Source organism: Xylaria bambusicola (genome assembly GCF_022495145.1).
Source record: "Xylaria bambusicola strain CBS 139988 unplaced genomic scaffold F5B22scaffold_69, whole genome shotgun sequence".
NCBI classification, from domain to species: domain Eukaryota; kingdom Fungi; phylum Ascomycota; class Sordariomycetes; order Xylariales; family Xylariaceae; genus Xylaria; species Xylaria bambusicola.
The window spans coordinates 91,394-105,660 of NW_025953622.1; the positions used below are offsets into that span (position 1 = coordinate 91,394).

Genomic DNA, 14,267 nt, shown 5'->3' on the forward strand with positions numbered 1-14,267 from the left:
TCCGGCCGTTACAGCAAGAAGAATAAAGTTAATAATCATCGAACACCGAGCTATCTCTCTGCAATACTAACCCTCCTGCATCACTTTGGCTCTCTCACATAGATGTGCATCGGTCTAATCAATGCCGGAAGAGGGGTCAGCAAATACACCAACACAATTGGGCTCTTCACAAACATCTTGCCCATGGTCGGCCCGGAGCAGACATTCACAGAGATACTTGTTAGAACTTGCAAGTCATCCTTGAAGGATACGCCAAGGTACCGTTGGACGTCATCTTCAAGAGGTTGGAATTCTCAAGGTCTTCACTATCAACCCCTCTCTTCCAAGTCGCCTTCGACTTCCGTGTTAGCCTCCAGGGACAAGTAGTTAAAGCCATGGAGTCGGGGATGAGTCTGAACATCAGTGTTCCAGATGGGAACATATACGAGTTCCAGACCAGCGATGGTAACTGGATGGCTTCTGTGGAACTACTTCGAATGGTAGCCACAACCATCGAAAAGACCAGCGATGGTAACTGGATGGCTTCTGTTGAACTGCTTCGAATGGTAGCCACAACCATCGAAACGAGGCTAGTTATGGACAAAGAACCATCTATCATCACCGATCACTACATCTCACCAAGGCACATCATTGACTATTTGGAATTTAAGGTAGGCAAGTCGACGGTCTAGCGAACCATCGAGAACTTCGATTGATGTCGTGGTGTGTAGAGTAGAAGGGAACACTGAAAATGGTTGAGTTGACGAAGATGGCCGTTGCACGACCATAGTTTAAGAGGGGAGGGGGTTATAGGGGGAGGGGAGGAAATATATACCTACTCGTGCTGGAGCAGTATCTGCTGGCATTTCCTTCTCATTCTCATTCTCGCTCCGGCTCTCTCTCTCTCTTCGGCTGGGTATGCCATGGCAAACGATGGCTGGGCTTACGATTGGTTCGGTTCGATACATGAGACTTTGGAGAAATCTGCAGATAGGCAAGTGCCTCTGACGTCGACTACATGCGGTTGTGACATGGACAGTAGGATGCAGCAAACGCGCTTCCGGAGTGTGGAGTATGATATCTCAGATCTGTGAGCAGCCGAACACAGTTCAAAGAAATCAGACTCTACTTTTCTCTTACCAGCCCTTCGCAGGAAGCTCTTACTATTTGACAATGTATTCAGCTATCTACATCGACACGACTTGAGGAGATTACGAGGTACGCACGATTGGTTTCGTCTCATCTCGTCTGGTCTGAATAAGATCTCTAGGCTTTGGTAAGGGCAAGGGCAACGGCACAGCTACTGTGTCCTCTGCAGTAAACTCTTCGGATATGGGTCGGCAGGATATCATGTTTGAGACGGCGCAGAAGCTGTCCTGCCTGTGTTAGTCGGTGTGATATTCTGCGGCCAGGGTGCCCACATACACACGCATGTAGGTAGATGGATGATTCAATCAGTCAAACAGAGAGACCCCGCATCTAAACACGAATCGTTTAGGGAGGAACACTTTTCGTTGTTATGGCACATTGCAGAGTGCCATCCATCTTTCCATCTTGCGTCCGTAGGTTTCCATAATCATCAATGTGAAAGCTCTTCACAACAGTCAAATACACCCACTCCTCCCATATCTACCAGTACTTCTGACAGCTCCACTAAGAAATCGGCGCGGATCGCGGCATCTAGCAGCGGCTCACAACGTCTTGCACCGCTAACGGCCCCTAGCACGGCTAGTTTTCCCGCCACCAAGACAGCAAACATATTCCGGAATCCTAACTGAGTCACATCTACGATGCTTATTGCGGCAATTGTCAATCATTCATTCTTGCAAGGTCTTGGATAGTCAACAGGGATGTGGTGAAAGAAGGGGGGCGCCGTGACGTAGACGAACTTGCGGCCTTGGACGCATCGGTACGTAGGTGAGTGGGTAGTCGACAAGACAAGACAATGTCGTGATGGGAGTTGAGAGTCGATACAACTGACATTGAAATAGTTCGGGGTCGTATAGCTTGTAGTCTTTGGCGATACCACTGCTGTAGCTTGTTCTGTAGCTTGTTGAGATACATTTTCCTTCTGTTCATTATGTTTTTTCGGAGATCATTGTCTGATTGGAAACTTCTCGAAGTAATCTCATCAAGTTCTTGTTCCAGCGTGAATGCTTGATCGTTGGTCGAATTACTATACGGGTGTGGCGAGTCTCTCGTGATGAGGTGTGTGAGGATTCAGACGTAATCTCATTAGATGAGCTTTGAGCGCATGATGCTGAGACCCTTTGGGATACGGGAATCTCTCGGTGGGACGTGTCAAGGACGCCTGATTAGTCCCTGTTTCAAGATTCTCATGCGTAGCGAAGCGTCAGGCAGACGTCTGAGTTGTAGGATCATCTTGAACTTGCTACGAATTCTACTTAAGCTCTCTTATACCAGGAGTTATGTTCGTTTACTTCTCTATCTTCTAGGCTAGTGCTGGAGGTATGTACCATGTCGAGCGCCTATTTGCTTTCCATGATAATGAATCAGTGAGCGCCTGAATGCAGGTAGATACAATCAAGAGTGATGCTATCCCGTATAGTAGTAGGTTGACTCAACCCCGAAATATTAACATTGAATCACCTCGCAACCTATACAAGTATTCATTCAGCCATGCGCCATACCTTGGCTGATGCTCGATGTCCATACACTCTGATGCTGGGGTACGTCTTGTACGTCGGCGCCTGCCTACGCCGTCAGTAGACACATCCCCGCCGAGAACAACAAGATAGCATCTCTTCAAGCCGGCACGCCAACCTCTACTCTTCACCACCGTCATTCTAGCGCAACCCAGAGGCCCTCACCTAGATATTATCTGTCAATTGGTTCACTGACTTAAGCGATGTTTAAGTACAGCGCAGGAAATAACTGAACCGTTTATCAGAGTTTTCTTACCTGAGTATACCCCCGCTACACGGAGGAGCTCGGCAATTACCGGTGATGACGAGATATAGACAATCCTTTGCGTACTCTTTCGAAGTATTCTAGTTCTACTCTGTGCCCTTGGCTAGTGACTGTTATGGCTTAAAACTGCTTAGAATCTGAGCTGGCTTGTACCGCGTGATTTCCTCGCAGCCCCTATATAAATATGCCTACATCAACAACACGCTGAATACAACCCATCCAAGCTTAACCGTATGTCATCACTAATACGCCGATTTTAACCTAAGTTAACCAAAATTAAACTAGTCATCGATCAAGTAGACAGGAGGCTAATATAATTACCTCCTTCGTCAGTCTAACAGGCAGAGCCGTGTAGAGCGTCTGAGCTAAGAACCCTTAATGTGAGCAGTCGTAATGGGGACAGTCTACATCCTACATATAATTAAAAACCACCGAGCTCCTAGACTCAACGAAGCCTATTTCTAACATTCTTCCTTTCTAACACTTTTTCTAACATTTGATCCATTTACCATCTGTTTGAGAGCGTCAAAGCAGGCACCTGTGTCTGTTGACTGCTTGCTGCCTGTATCATATCACACACCGATCCACCCATCATCATCATCATCATATACAAACCCTCACATACCCATACATACACACCTGCGCCCACAACCCCCCAGCGTTGCCTGTCATAGGGACACGGAGGAGGGGAGGAGGGGTTGTTATCCAGACATACATACATATGTCGTATGTACATGCATACATCGCATAGCACGGCGTCGCATGGCATTTACCTCACGCTGTACTTACAGAGTAAAAGGGAAGCATCAAGCCAGGCCGGGTACCTGCATAGACTATCAGTAAAAAGAGCACTTTATTACCGCTTGTAGTAAGAATCATACTTATAACGCGTACTTATATATAAAGAGCACAGTAGATAGATGATTACAAGTTCATGTACATTCCACCATGTGTAAACTGCGTTGCTTCGTCCGCGACAGCGCGATGTGATAGACCACTGCCATAAGATCTTCGAATTCGCTGTCTGTGTCATTCCTCACAGTCCTGAGACTAAAGATTAGTGGCGCGTGATAGGCGCGTGATGAATCAAACATGGCTTCCATATGAATCGCTGACATGAGCGCAAGTTCTCATTCATCCAATTTCGTCCAAACACTGGGTATCTATCTACTGTAGGTAGGGTATCATTAGGTATGAATCAGAATCTTAATGATGTAGTGGACATTGCATGCCCCCTTCATACACACTTTTAGACTCTCATTCTCTTTTATTTCCTCTGTTCTTTCTTTCTTTTCTTCTTCTCCTTTTTATTATATGCATTCCTCCCCTCCTTATCCACATATCTATACGGCGGGATTAATCTCAGTCATTCCATGCCCATTCTCATTTCCGTTCACATCCTTGTGGACCCAGCTCCTCCTCGCGTCTTGTTCGTCGGTTCGTGCAACGGCGCTGGCATGCGCGAAGACGCCATCGAGCCCGAGCTTATTCTCGGTGATCCAGCGACGCAGCCAGGTGATTCCCCACACGACGGCGAAGATGATACAGATGCCGATGGCGATGCCGAAGACGTAGGCTGCGACTAAGGCACCCTGCAGAGAGGGATCGAGGAAAGGATATGTGTAGAAGCCCTTAGTAGCCTGCGTCAGGTAGGCCAGCGCTAGATAAAGCGCGAGTAGCAGAATCAGGAATGGCAAGTGGGACCAAGGCGTGGGTCGCGTGCGTGGGATGATAATTTCGAAGAGCGCGAGGGCGCCGTTCAGCGCATGCTCAGAGATATTGCTCCACGCCGAGTATGTTGTCGACAAGGTTGTGGGGGCAGAGAGCAGGGCCCAGAAGACGATGACAACGAGGATGGGAAACGTCGTTATGCTGCCGTATAGTAGACTGTGCAGAAATTGCAGCGATCGTGGCCAGTTATCTAGGGGCGCAGAGCCGCGGCGCGCATAGATGAGGGTGTGCACCGCTGCCACTAGGAAGTAGAAGGCTACGCCCCAGTAGGATAGAACTGTGAAGTAGGAGAAGCTATTGCGCGCTGTTTCACACCCGCCATGTGAAGCATTAACGCATGCGTAGCCGATGTTGAAGAGGAGAGTCGTGAAGGCGTAGAGAGACTAGATAGATGAGAAGGAAAGCTGTTAGTGAGTCTGAGCTTCACGGCCCCCATTCCTCCTGGATTGTGTTCTACTTCGTATCCTTTCGTTCCCGCGGGCATTTCATCAAGAGCAAAGTCACGATTGGTCACGAGGGTGAATTACCCTGGACAGGGCTTTGCACAACAAGATGATGCCGGCGAAGAAGTTGGGTTGCACAGAATAAATGTATTGGGGGCAAATATGATGCGATGTAATATATGCAATGTGACGTTTCGTCGTATCTACGGCCACCGATAGATATATGCCGGTATATGTCGAGTAAAGGCCGGGCGGGCGGGCAGGCGAACAACGGGACGAATCACATAGCGATTAAATGAATTGGCGACAGCGGCGAACCAGCCGTCCGGTGACTTACAATGAACAAACGAACGGCGCCTAGAACGTAGGGCGACACGAGCCACGACGTCTGGAACCGGTGTGAGGGGTCCCAGAGACCGGCGTCAAAGGCAAAGAGGCGCGCCATTGCGGTGGGAGGCTAAACGAGGTGGATTGGCTGGCTGGCCTTGTTCGACTCGTAGATCCGGGGCGTTCGTTGGGGTGTGGCCGTGGAGCGAATGTTCCGTTGCGTCGGTTCACTTCCAAGCTGAGATGGCAGACGGTAGATTGTGTCGTCGTGTTGGATCCGTAAGCGAAGCGAATGCAACTTTTTGACAGCTTTCCAATCCCGTACACTACGCTCAGACGTGACAAGGGATTGGTTGGTTGGTCAGTCGGTCGGTCGGCTGGATGTTAATTGGAAAGCAGCCAAGCCATGAGGTTGTGTCAGAATCAAGGTTGCATACAACAAGATAGAGTCAATTCATTAGTAATGATACTTCCGCGACGATGCGGACAAGGGAAAAGCAAGAAGAAGAGAAAAGGAACAAGTGATATCGTGGAAGTGGGTGGTAGTAAAGTGTCACGATCTACTGAAAGGGTTCAGGTGAGATTACACGCCATGCTAAGCGCAGCAAATAACGCCGCTACCCGCTACCTAGGTAGTAAAGCGCCTCAATAAGTGCGCTAGGTATGTTGACGCTATTAGCCCGCTAGGGCTAGTGCCGGTTAGAGTTCCAGGGATCTATTAGTGATGGCATCTGGGGTGCTGAAGCCCCACACTATAGCGCTGCTTGGGATTAGCTAACCTGGCGGCGAGCCAGGCGAGAGGTTAGCTCAGTAGGAGAACACAGAGAATATTCGAACATGGGAGGGATACAACAAATATTTACGACTCTTTCATGTTGCTTGTTGAGTCTGGATTAATTGTTAAATGAATAGTGACTATGTAGGGAGGTACTCATGTTTGGTACTTAACATCATGTCTAGAATCCCCTTTGATTGATACCCCTCAACCTGTGTCATGACGCGTCGCTATGCTTTCGAGAATCAGATCCAATATCCACCAATTAGTACATCATACATAATGACAAGTTAATCGTCGTTTTTGTCTGCTCATATGCTGAATCAATTATCGCCGACTCTCCAGGGCCGAGAGCCCAACTTCTCCCGCGGCTCGACCATTATTGGTTACTGTAGCATATGGCTTAGGTGACCAGTAGTAGATACAGCGCCGTGACCGCAGTCATTTTATCTGCTTTCTTGCTTGAGTCTTCGAGTGGCGAGTGTCTGGGATAGGTTCCAACTTCAGCATACTCCATGAAGAGTCATGAGGGGGTTGTCACAGTAAAACCCCTCCCGCCAGACGTATTCAAGAAAAGCAAATCTTACGCAAAACGAGGCTCTATGCAAAACCATTCATGAACCAGACCATTGGCCCACCTCATCTATGGTAAGCGCTGAGGCATGCATCCTCAATGCAGGTATCCGCTGCAGATGTGAATTGTGCCTGTCGATTCTGTCGATCAGTGCCATATGATGCCTTGTCCCCAGAAAACCATGAGCCGTTCACCCATCAAATGCGAGAACCTACTGAGCGATTGGACGGATTTACGCGCCTAGTATCGGGTAGGCGTTTTCCATCGAGAAACTTGGGGCTACGAGCTTCATAATAAGGATTAACCGTCTGCTGTTGCTTCCTTGCCCGAAACTCTTCCCTCTCCTCTTCATCTAGTGTGAAAGCCTTCTTCAACCAACCAAACGCGCTCTTCTTTTTCTTTAATTTTTGCCCATTCTGCCCTTCGGCATTTGTGACCGTGCTCAGCATGCTCATGCCCATCGCTGACCGTTGTTCCCGTATATGCCCCGCATGGGACGTGTGTGGGCGGGCTGTTGCGGATGTATGCGGCCGTTGCTGCAATGGCGAGTGGGGGCTAGCTCGAACAGGGTAGAAATACTGCTGTTGATCGGAGCGTGGTGATGGTATGGTATTTGCAAAACTGGGTATTGGCATGCTGCCTCGAGGGTCAAGGTGTGCGTTGTGTGACGGTTGTACCTCAAGCCCAGAAACGTATTCAGACTCACGCGTCCTATGAGCAAATGGGGATGGTTGGTACGTGTGGGAGGAGAGACCGGGAGACTCCATTTCACTCAAATTCCGTGGTGGGACGTGAATAACTTCAGGTAGATTGCCGCCTTTTAATGATACCCTTTGCCGCAACGAAGTCCGCTTCGGTGTGCCTGTCCCTTGGGCCCCAGGGTTTTGGGACGCAGAAGATTGAGATGCCGCTGGACTCTTCACCATAGGGGATGGGAGAGGCTCTGGTGGCTGAGGAGTGTACGTGCGTGGCTGAAGGAGATAGACTTCCTCATTGGGTACCTTGAGCTCTGGTACCACATTATCAGTCACAGTACTTGACGGATGCACAAAGGCAACCTCTTTCTCCTCGAAGAATGCGACCTCCTTTTCGGCCGGAGAACGGGGTTCAGGAGTTTGTGATACAGTCGTGGGAGGCGACTGGGGTGGTGACTGCCGCCTTGGGAACGAGCGAAGAGACGGCTCTCCTGAATGTGTGTTAGAGCGTGCTGGTTCAGCGGGCCCAGAGAAGGGGGCTACTGAAAACTATCATGATGCTGATATTAGTGTCTTCATTTCCATCTGATCAAGCCAAGGCCGACGTACCCTTGTCCTACGGCTCACCTCCCCAGCTTTCTGGTCCATCTCTGCCACAATCTGGCTAAGACTTATGAGAATAGTATCGAGTGATGACGAACTGTCTTGTATGTCCATCAATGCGTGATACCACCCTTGCGCATTGCCCTTCATAGCATCGTAGATATCGCCAAATTCCGGTCGCTGTTGACGCCAGGGCTTGTCTTTTTGGTTGTCCAAGTAAACGGCGAATTCTTTAACAACCTTAAGTCCCTCATCCGCATCTTTAAACGTCGCCTCGAGAGCTAGTGTCGACCGCTCAATGATATGTTCAATCTTCTCATTCCCGGTCACAATCTGCAGCCGAAAGTCGCGGTCTTCTAACATCTCCTCAAATGTCTGCATATTCTCCATCGGTAGCTTGAGAAATTCGATCCTCTCCTTCACATCGTCCATGGCTATTTTCACATCCTCTAACGTCGTCTCCAAGAACTCGTCTACTTCGTCAATGTGATGCTGAAGAATGTCGACAACCTGCTCATTACTATTGGCGATCCCGTTCAGCAGCAGATACACACCAAAGGAAACCTGAGCAAGAAGTTTCCAAAGCTCGTGGTGCTTCTGTCCCGGACGATATCTCCATACATCGGCGTATAGTCCGGCACCCTTAGGACTATCCAGGAGCTGCGCCCGGCGTTGTTTGGCGTCGCCAAACCTCAGCTTTGGTTTCTTCTCGCCGCCATTGTTGGTCGCTTCCATGAGCGACTCGGCAAAGGCAGGCTGCATGGCAGGAATGGGGTGAATTGGCACATTCGCTGCGGCCTCCTTTGTCTTCTGACGCATGGCTTCGGTAGATGGCTTAAACTCGATCGGAGGAGTCCGCCGTCGAGGCGGTAGTAGATCGTCATCCTCGGAGTCGGTGAGAAGTAAAACAGAGCGGTCCTCGTCGTGGTGAAGAGACAGGGGTAGCGCCATGACGGCGCGGTCTGTGAGAATTTTTGGTCGTTGTCGTCGGTGCTGCGCCGCTGATTTTAACCTAACGTAGATAAACCCCCACCCTTACTCAGCGCACCACACTGTCCAACAATTTGAATTAATTTCAGATTAATGCGTGCTTCGTAGACACGGTATTCAATATTAACATTAGCCAAAGTTACTATTTGGCATGTAGAAGAGGGCCAATATAGGACCGCGACTTGTTATTAGTTCGATATAAGTAAGAGGCGTCTTGCTGAGAATCCAGCACAAGGGCCGCCAGGGCGTCGTGCCAAGGAGCTGCACGCAGCCGAAACGATGGTTTGCCTGTACAACGCACTAGTAAACGCAGGGACTCGGTAGAAGGCCAATAAGTGAACTACTGCGGAGCGGCTTTGATCTGTCACAGATGCAGGGCTTTCGTGTATATTTCCTGGACAGCTCTTCAAGCTGGCTGAACTTGAACGGAATTATGATACTCAAGGCGCATGGCGGAGCCTTCGACGGCAGATGGTGTGTCAACTTCAGACTCGGACGGAAGCTAGGGACGTAGCCGAATGGAGGATGCCGAATGGACGCATCCGAAAGAGAATGATGAAACGGCGATGGCGAACTTGAGCGTGCTGAAACACGACAGAGCGCGCTAGGTACTATTAATACGAAGGGGGCGGTAGTTGTCCAAAATAGCTGCCAACGTAACCCAATATATGTAATCCGTACCGTGGATTATTAGACAAAGAACAGGACTCAGGTGGTATCTCGATGCTTCTGATGAGGGCAGCTTGGTACGACGATGGCCGAGAGCGTGTATGTGTCGTAGAACGTTGTGTCGCTATACAAATCAAGTCAATGTGAGGCTGGGCCGTCGTGATGTCGTCAGAAAGATGTCCAAATGCCGAGATTAGTCATGAAAAAAACAATAAACGAGAGGATTTGACGTGGTAGAAGACGAAAGAGTTGGTAGGTATCAGTGGATGGGAATTGGTAGTGCAGGAGGAGCTGGTCTACCGGCCTACTGTTAGGTAGGGAAGTGTATATACATGTAGGTAGGAGGTAAGGAGGAGGGTTGCGTCGAGCACGGTTGCGAGCACAATTGACCGCACAGTTCTGCACCACCAACCCGCTACCAACCCACTAGGCCACCAATGTCGCCGGCTCGACGATTCGATGCGGGTAGAAACGACTGTTGGTTCGGCCCAAGGTTCGGTGCAGGGGGGGGCTGATGCTGGGCAGATGCACGAGAAAAGACACTATTGAACAAAGACGGGCGAGAGCGCGACGATTGGATGGAGTAGACAGGGGTGCGGGCGAGGGCGGCACAAGGGCCACGAGCTGGCGCCGAGCTGGGATGGGGCAGGCTTGTCGATCACGGCGACATAGCTACTAGGTATTATGTACTTATGTAGATGTACGGGCTCCAAATCTTTAGATGACGGTAGAAACAATGGTGATCTTGATGATCTTGATGATGGTGATGGTGGTGATGATGAGGAGCCTATCGATCTCTTGCAAGACTCCATTATTCCGCGACAAAAAGTAAGGACGAGTCTCTCATGAATTGCTTTCCTCTACCTAGGAAGGCGCCGACCTGCTCCCTCCTCTGCTCCTCCCTTACTTAGTACGGAATTTTTACCCAGTAGTGAGGGGGGGAGGGAATAAGGGGGACCTTGCATACGATTCTTCCCAAGTATACTAGGTAGGTTACAGTACATACTTAAGTACACATCGCCAGGTACTCTACTACAAGATCGAAAAGCCGCACGCACGCGGAATGTATCCATCAGTAGGTGGTATTCTTGGATGGAATCTCGGTGCCTAAGTACTTAGGTAGGCAAAAATGAACGGCAGATGGGCACATGGCCATCTACCGTACCTGCGCTATGAGCCTGAAGCTGCCCGAGGCTACCTACGTAACTGTATGTGTACTATGTAGGTACTAGGCCTGTAAGTATAGTAAGTAATTGTGGTCAAAGGGGTACTGTAAGGACATGTCCAGAGACCCGGAATTGTCAGCAATAGGAAACACGATGGGAACGCGATGGGTACCTTACTTTAGCGTATTTTCCATATCGGGCAGGGAGGTTGGCTCCGTACTTGGTTGGGTCTACGCGTACTTTTATAGCCGCATCTGCCCGGTATAACTTCCAAATGAGTCCTGGGCCTATTGTCGTACTATGTACTAGATATTATTGTGTACATAGTATTATAATAGTACTGTAACCTGTATAGGTCACATGTGATTGCAGTACGGTATGGTGCTGTGATATATCCCTTAGATGTTGCTTACTTCAGTATCTATCTGATCGTATCATAGCTTACTTAAGCATATAAATATGTACTGGGTAATTACTACTCCAATCACTTGTGAATAGACAGCCAAGAGCAGCGGAGGTACAATAAACGTTGGGATCAGGGTCACACAAGATTCCGTGCCTGGACAGGGCAAAAGGGTCTGCCGACAACCCTTAAAACCCCTCCTTCTTCAAGGTCTTGCAAGTCCAGGATCCCCGGCACAGGCGGGCATACTTACAGATAGATACACTATATGTATGTAACATTTATATCAACCCCTACACACCACCTTTTCCACTCTCCTAAGTAGAGTAAGTATGTAACTACAGTAATGAGTGTGCAAGGGATTTGTCTTCGACTGTTAGCCAAGATCAGGATATTAGATGGAGTCTAGTAATCAATCAAATCTCGCTCGCTTTTTCTACAGCAGACCTCGTTAGATTAACCGATCAGCCGTACTAAGAGATGTCTCTCACCTGGAGGGGAGAAGACCATGTATACATGTATGAATATGTACGTAATGTATGTGAAAATGAGAGAGGGAGAGCAATGGGTTTGTACATTACTATCTCATTCCTAGGTACTAATTAGACAGCGTCGTAAGGTGAGATTATCCTCCATCCAAGACTTATGGTTTATAAGTATGACTTGATACTTGTGTAGTCAAGTAGTATAGGTATATGACATAGGTACAATCGCAGCATGTAGACCACTGACATCTTTCCTCGTCAATTGCTATCAATCAATCTATCCTCTCCTGCAAGAGTCCGTGATCCTGCAGGACATTGCAGGCTGCATTGAGTGACAGCCTCCCACATTTTGAATCGGACAGCCCGCTGCAATGTAATACAGTAGTAATCCTCTCTAACTAAAATGCCTCTTAGATGAAAGAGAGCACACTCGGTTCTAGATGGAGCTGTCTAACCCCGCACTATAATATGAGGAATATGTCCGTCCGTAGCGCACCTTTTCATTCAACTTACGAAGTACTATCCAACAAGGTGTGTATAGCATAGGTATGTATGTACAAATAACCCGCCAATGGTAATTCCACACTTACATAAAGACAAGATTCAAGAACAAGCGGGATGTAGATGATCCCTAGTCTGTGAATGGCTAGCCTTACACGAACCTCTTTCGATTTTACTCTACTTACATGGAGCCTGGGCCGTAGCAGCAAATCTCCTGATTCTTGCAGCAGAGCAACATTGGCTATCACCAACCAGCATTCTACTTTCAGAACAATCTCCAATCTTATCTCACGGGCCCCTACTATAAAGCCGCATACGCGTAGCAGAACCACCCAAGTCGATAGATATAGAGTGCCACTTACATGTCATGTAGGTACCTCGCTGATATGTACTATGTAAGCATATATCATTCGACAGAACTAAGTTACCCCTTTATCTCACTGCGCGGTACTTATCCACGTATCCATCCGGACTCGCCCTCGCCGCCGCCGTCCCTGAAAGGCCCGGCTGGCCGGCCTTTGCACGTGGTACAGCGCCCAGCACACGTCAGCCCACGTGCTAACCCCAAATTGCGGCGCAACGCCATCTACCTCTATACTAAGTATGTATATATACATGACTCGTATACTTACCATCGCTCGATTCCTGAGTAGCGAGACGTTATTCGGCGTTATGTGATGGTCTTTTTCTACCGTTGGTCGGCTATCGTCTACTAACGCCAAGACATACGCACACCTAGGTAGATATCCATCGTACCGTAGGTATTGGTTTCTGCTTTGACGGTGGTACAGACGCCCTGCCTTCTAAAATACTCTACTGCTTCGTGTGTCGTAGCCCAACTATATCTTAAACCAGGCGTGCGGACAACCCTCGCCTAGGACGATGCTCAGACTCATCCTTATACATCGTACCTCCAGTGAAAGCTATAGATACAGCGCCACATGACTAATGTAGGTATTGTAGTTTGAAGACGGGGGGCATGGGGCGAGGGCGTTTTCAGGAACATTTAGAAAGACACATATATTCTTCCCATCCTCGCGATGAAATACACAGAGTAGCCATAATGTATATAAGAAAATATATCATGTCGGTTGTCATAAAATAGGCAAAAGACTTGCTACCATTATATGTTTATTAATGGTAGAAGTACTCTCATAAGCTACAGCGATTGAGAAGGTAGTAATATAAGTTTCGTTTACGTATAATTATACTTAAAGAGGCGTTTTAGAGTTAATCCAGTTGGTTAGTGAATGCAGCAGAGTCAAGATAACGAAGTAGTAAGGGTAATTTTTCCCTCCATAGAGAACTTAACCAGCAGTGACAGCCGAAATGCGCGCCGTTTAACACTAGTTTCATCATGTAGAATCCTAAATAATGGAAGGGAAGTGTTCCATATCATTTAAGATCATAGCCCTTTTCACGGATGTAAACCCCTCTTCTTTATCCTTCGAATGAGAGTCTTAAGATGATCTTAGCGCAGGTTAAGGATGTAATGACATTTAGTTGTTACGGATGTTATCAATGCTAGCACTGCTTTAACAATTAACTTCCAAACGCCTATAGACGGGCTCATGTCCATATTGGCCGCGTCTATCAAGGTAGCTTACTGCTATTATCAATAACTTGGGAGAACACAACAAGAGGGCTACAGTTTCAAGAGTGTGGTTTCTAGCGCTGAAGTCAATATTGCTAGTGAAGTTAGCATAGAGGATACAACCGCTATAACAACCACAAATGTCTTCTAAGCTTGGAACCTTATTATATCTTTGGCTTCAGTTGTACATATGAATAATCCCATACTTGATTATATGATTAGTGAGAGCGATTATGGGGGGAAGGTGCGTGTGTGTATGTGTGACACCGTTCATCGATAGCGCCCAAGATTAAATATATCTCAAGGAATTCACCGCATATCTCAATATTTCTTGAATATAAAGGTAGAATATCAAAAAAATTAGATGTGTCATTTCTACTAGGCGTGTGCTTATAATATGC

The 14,267-nt window shown here is 48.0% G+C and overlaps 2 protein-coding genes across 2 annotated transcripts; both read right to left on the reverse strand.

The window, feature by feature from the left end:
• Positions 1-4,001: 4,001 nt before the first annotated feature.
• F5B22DRAFT_498323 (uncharacterized protein) lies at positions 4,002-5,673 on the reverse strand. The gene is made up of 2 exons (XM_047972420.1): positions 5,422-5,673; positions 4,002-5,024 (listed from the first exon to the last, which is right to left on the reverse strand). The coding sequence occupies exons 1-2, from the start codon at positions 5,527-5,529 to the stop codon at positions 4,254-4,256; spliced, it is 879 nt and encodes a 292-aa protein (XP_047825919.1). The 5' UTR covers positions 5,530-5,673; the 3' UTR covers positions 4,002-4,253.
• Positions 5,674-6,957: 1,284 nt separating this feature from the next.
• Positions 6,958-8,877, reverse strand: F5B22DRAFT_639746 (uncharacterized protein; the record flags this gene model as incomplete). Its single annotated transcript, XM_047977759.1, has 2 exons — positions 6,958-8,004; positions 8,065-8,877. 2 exons carry the CDS (start codon positions 8,875-8,877, stop codon positions 6,958-6,960), a joined length of 1,860 nt encoding a protein of 619 aa, XP_047825920.1.
• Between the last annotated feature and the right edge of the window lie 5,390 nt (positions 8,878-14,267).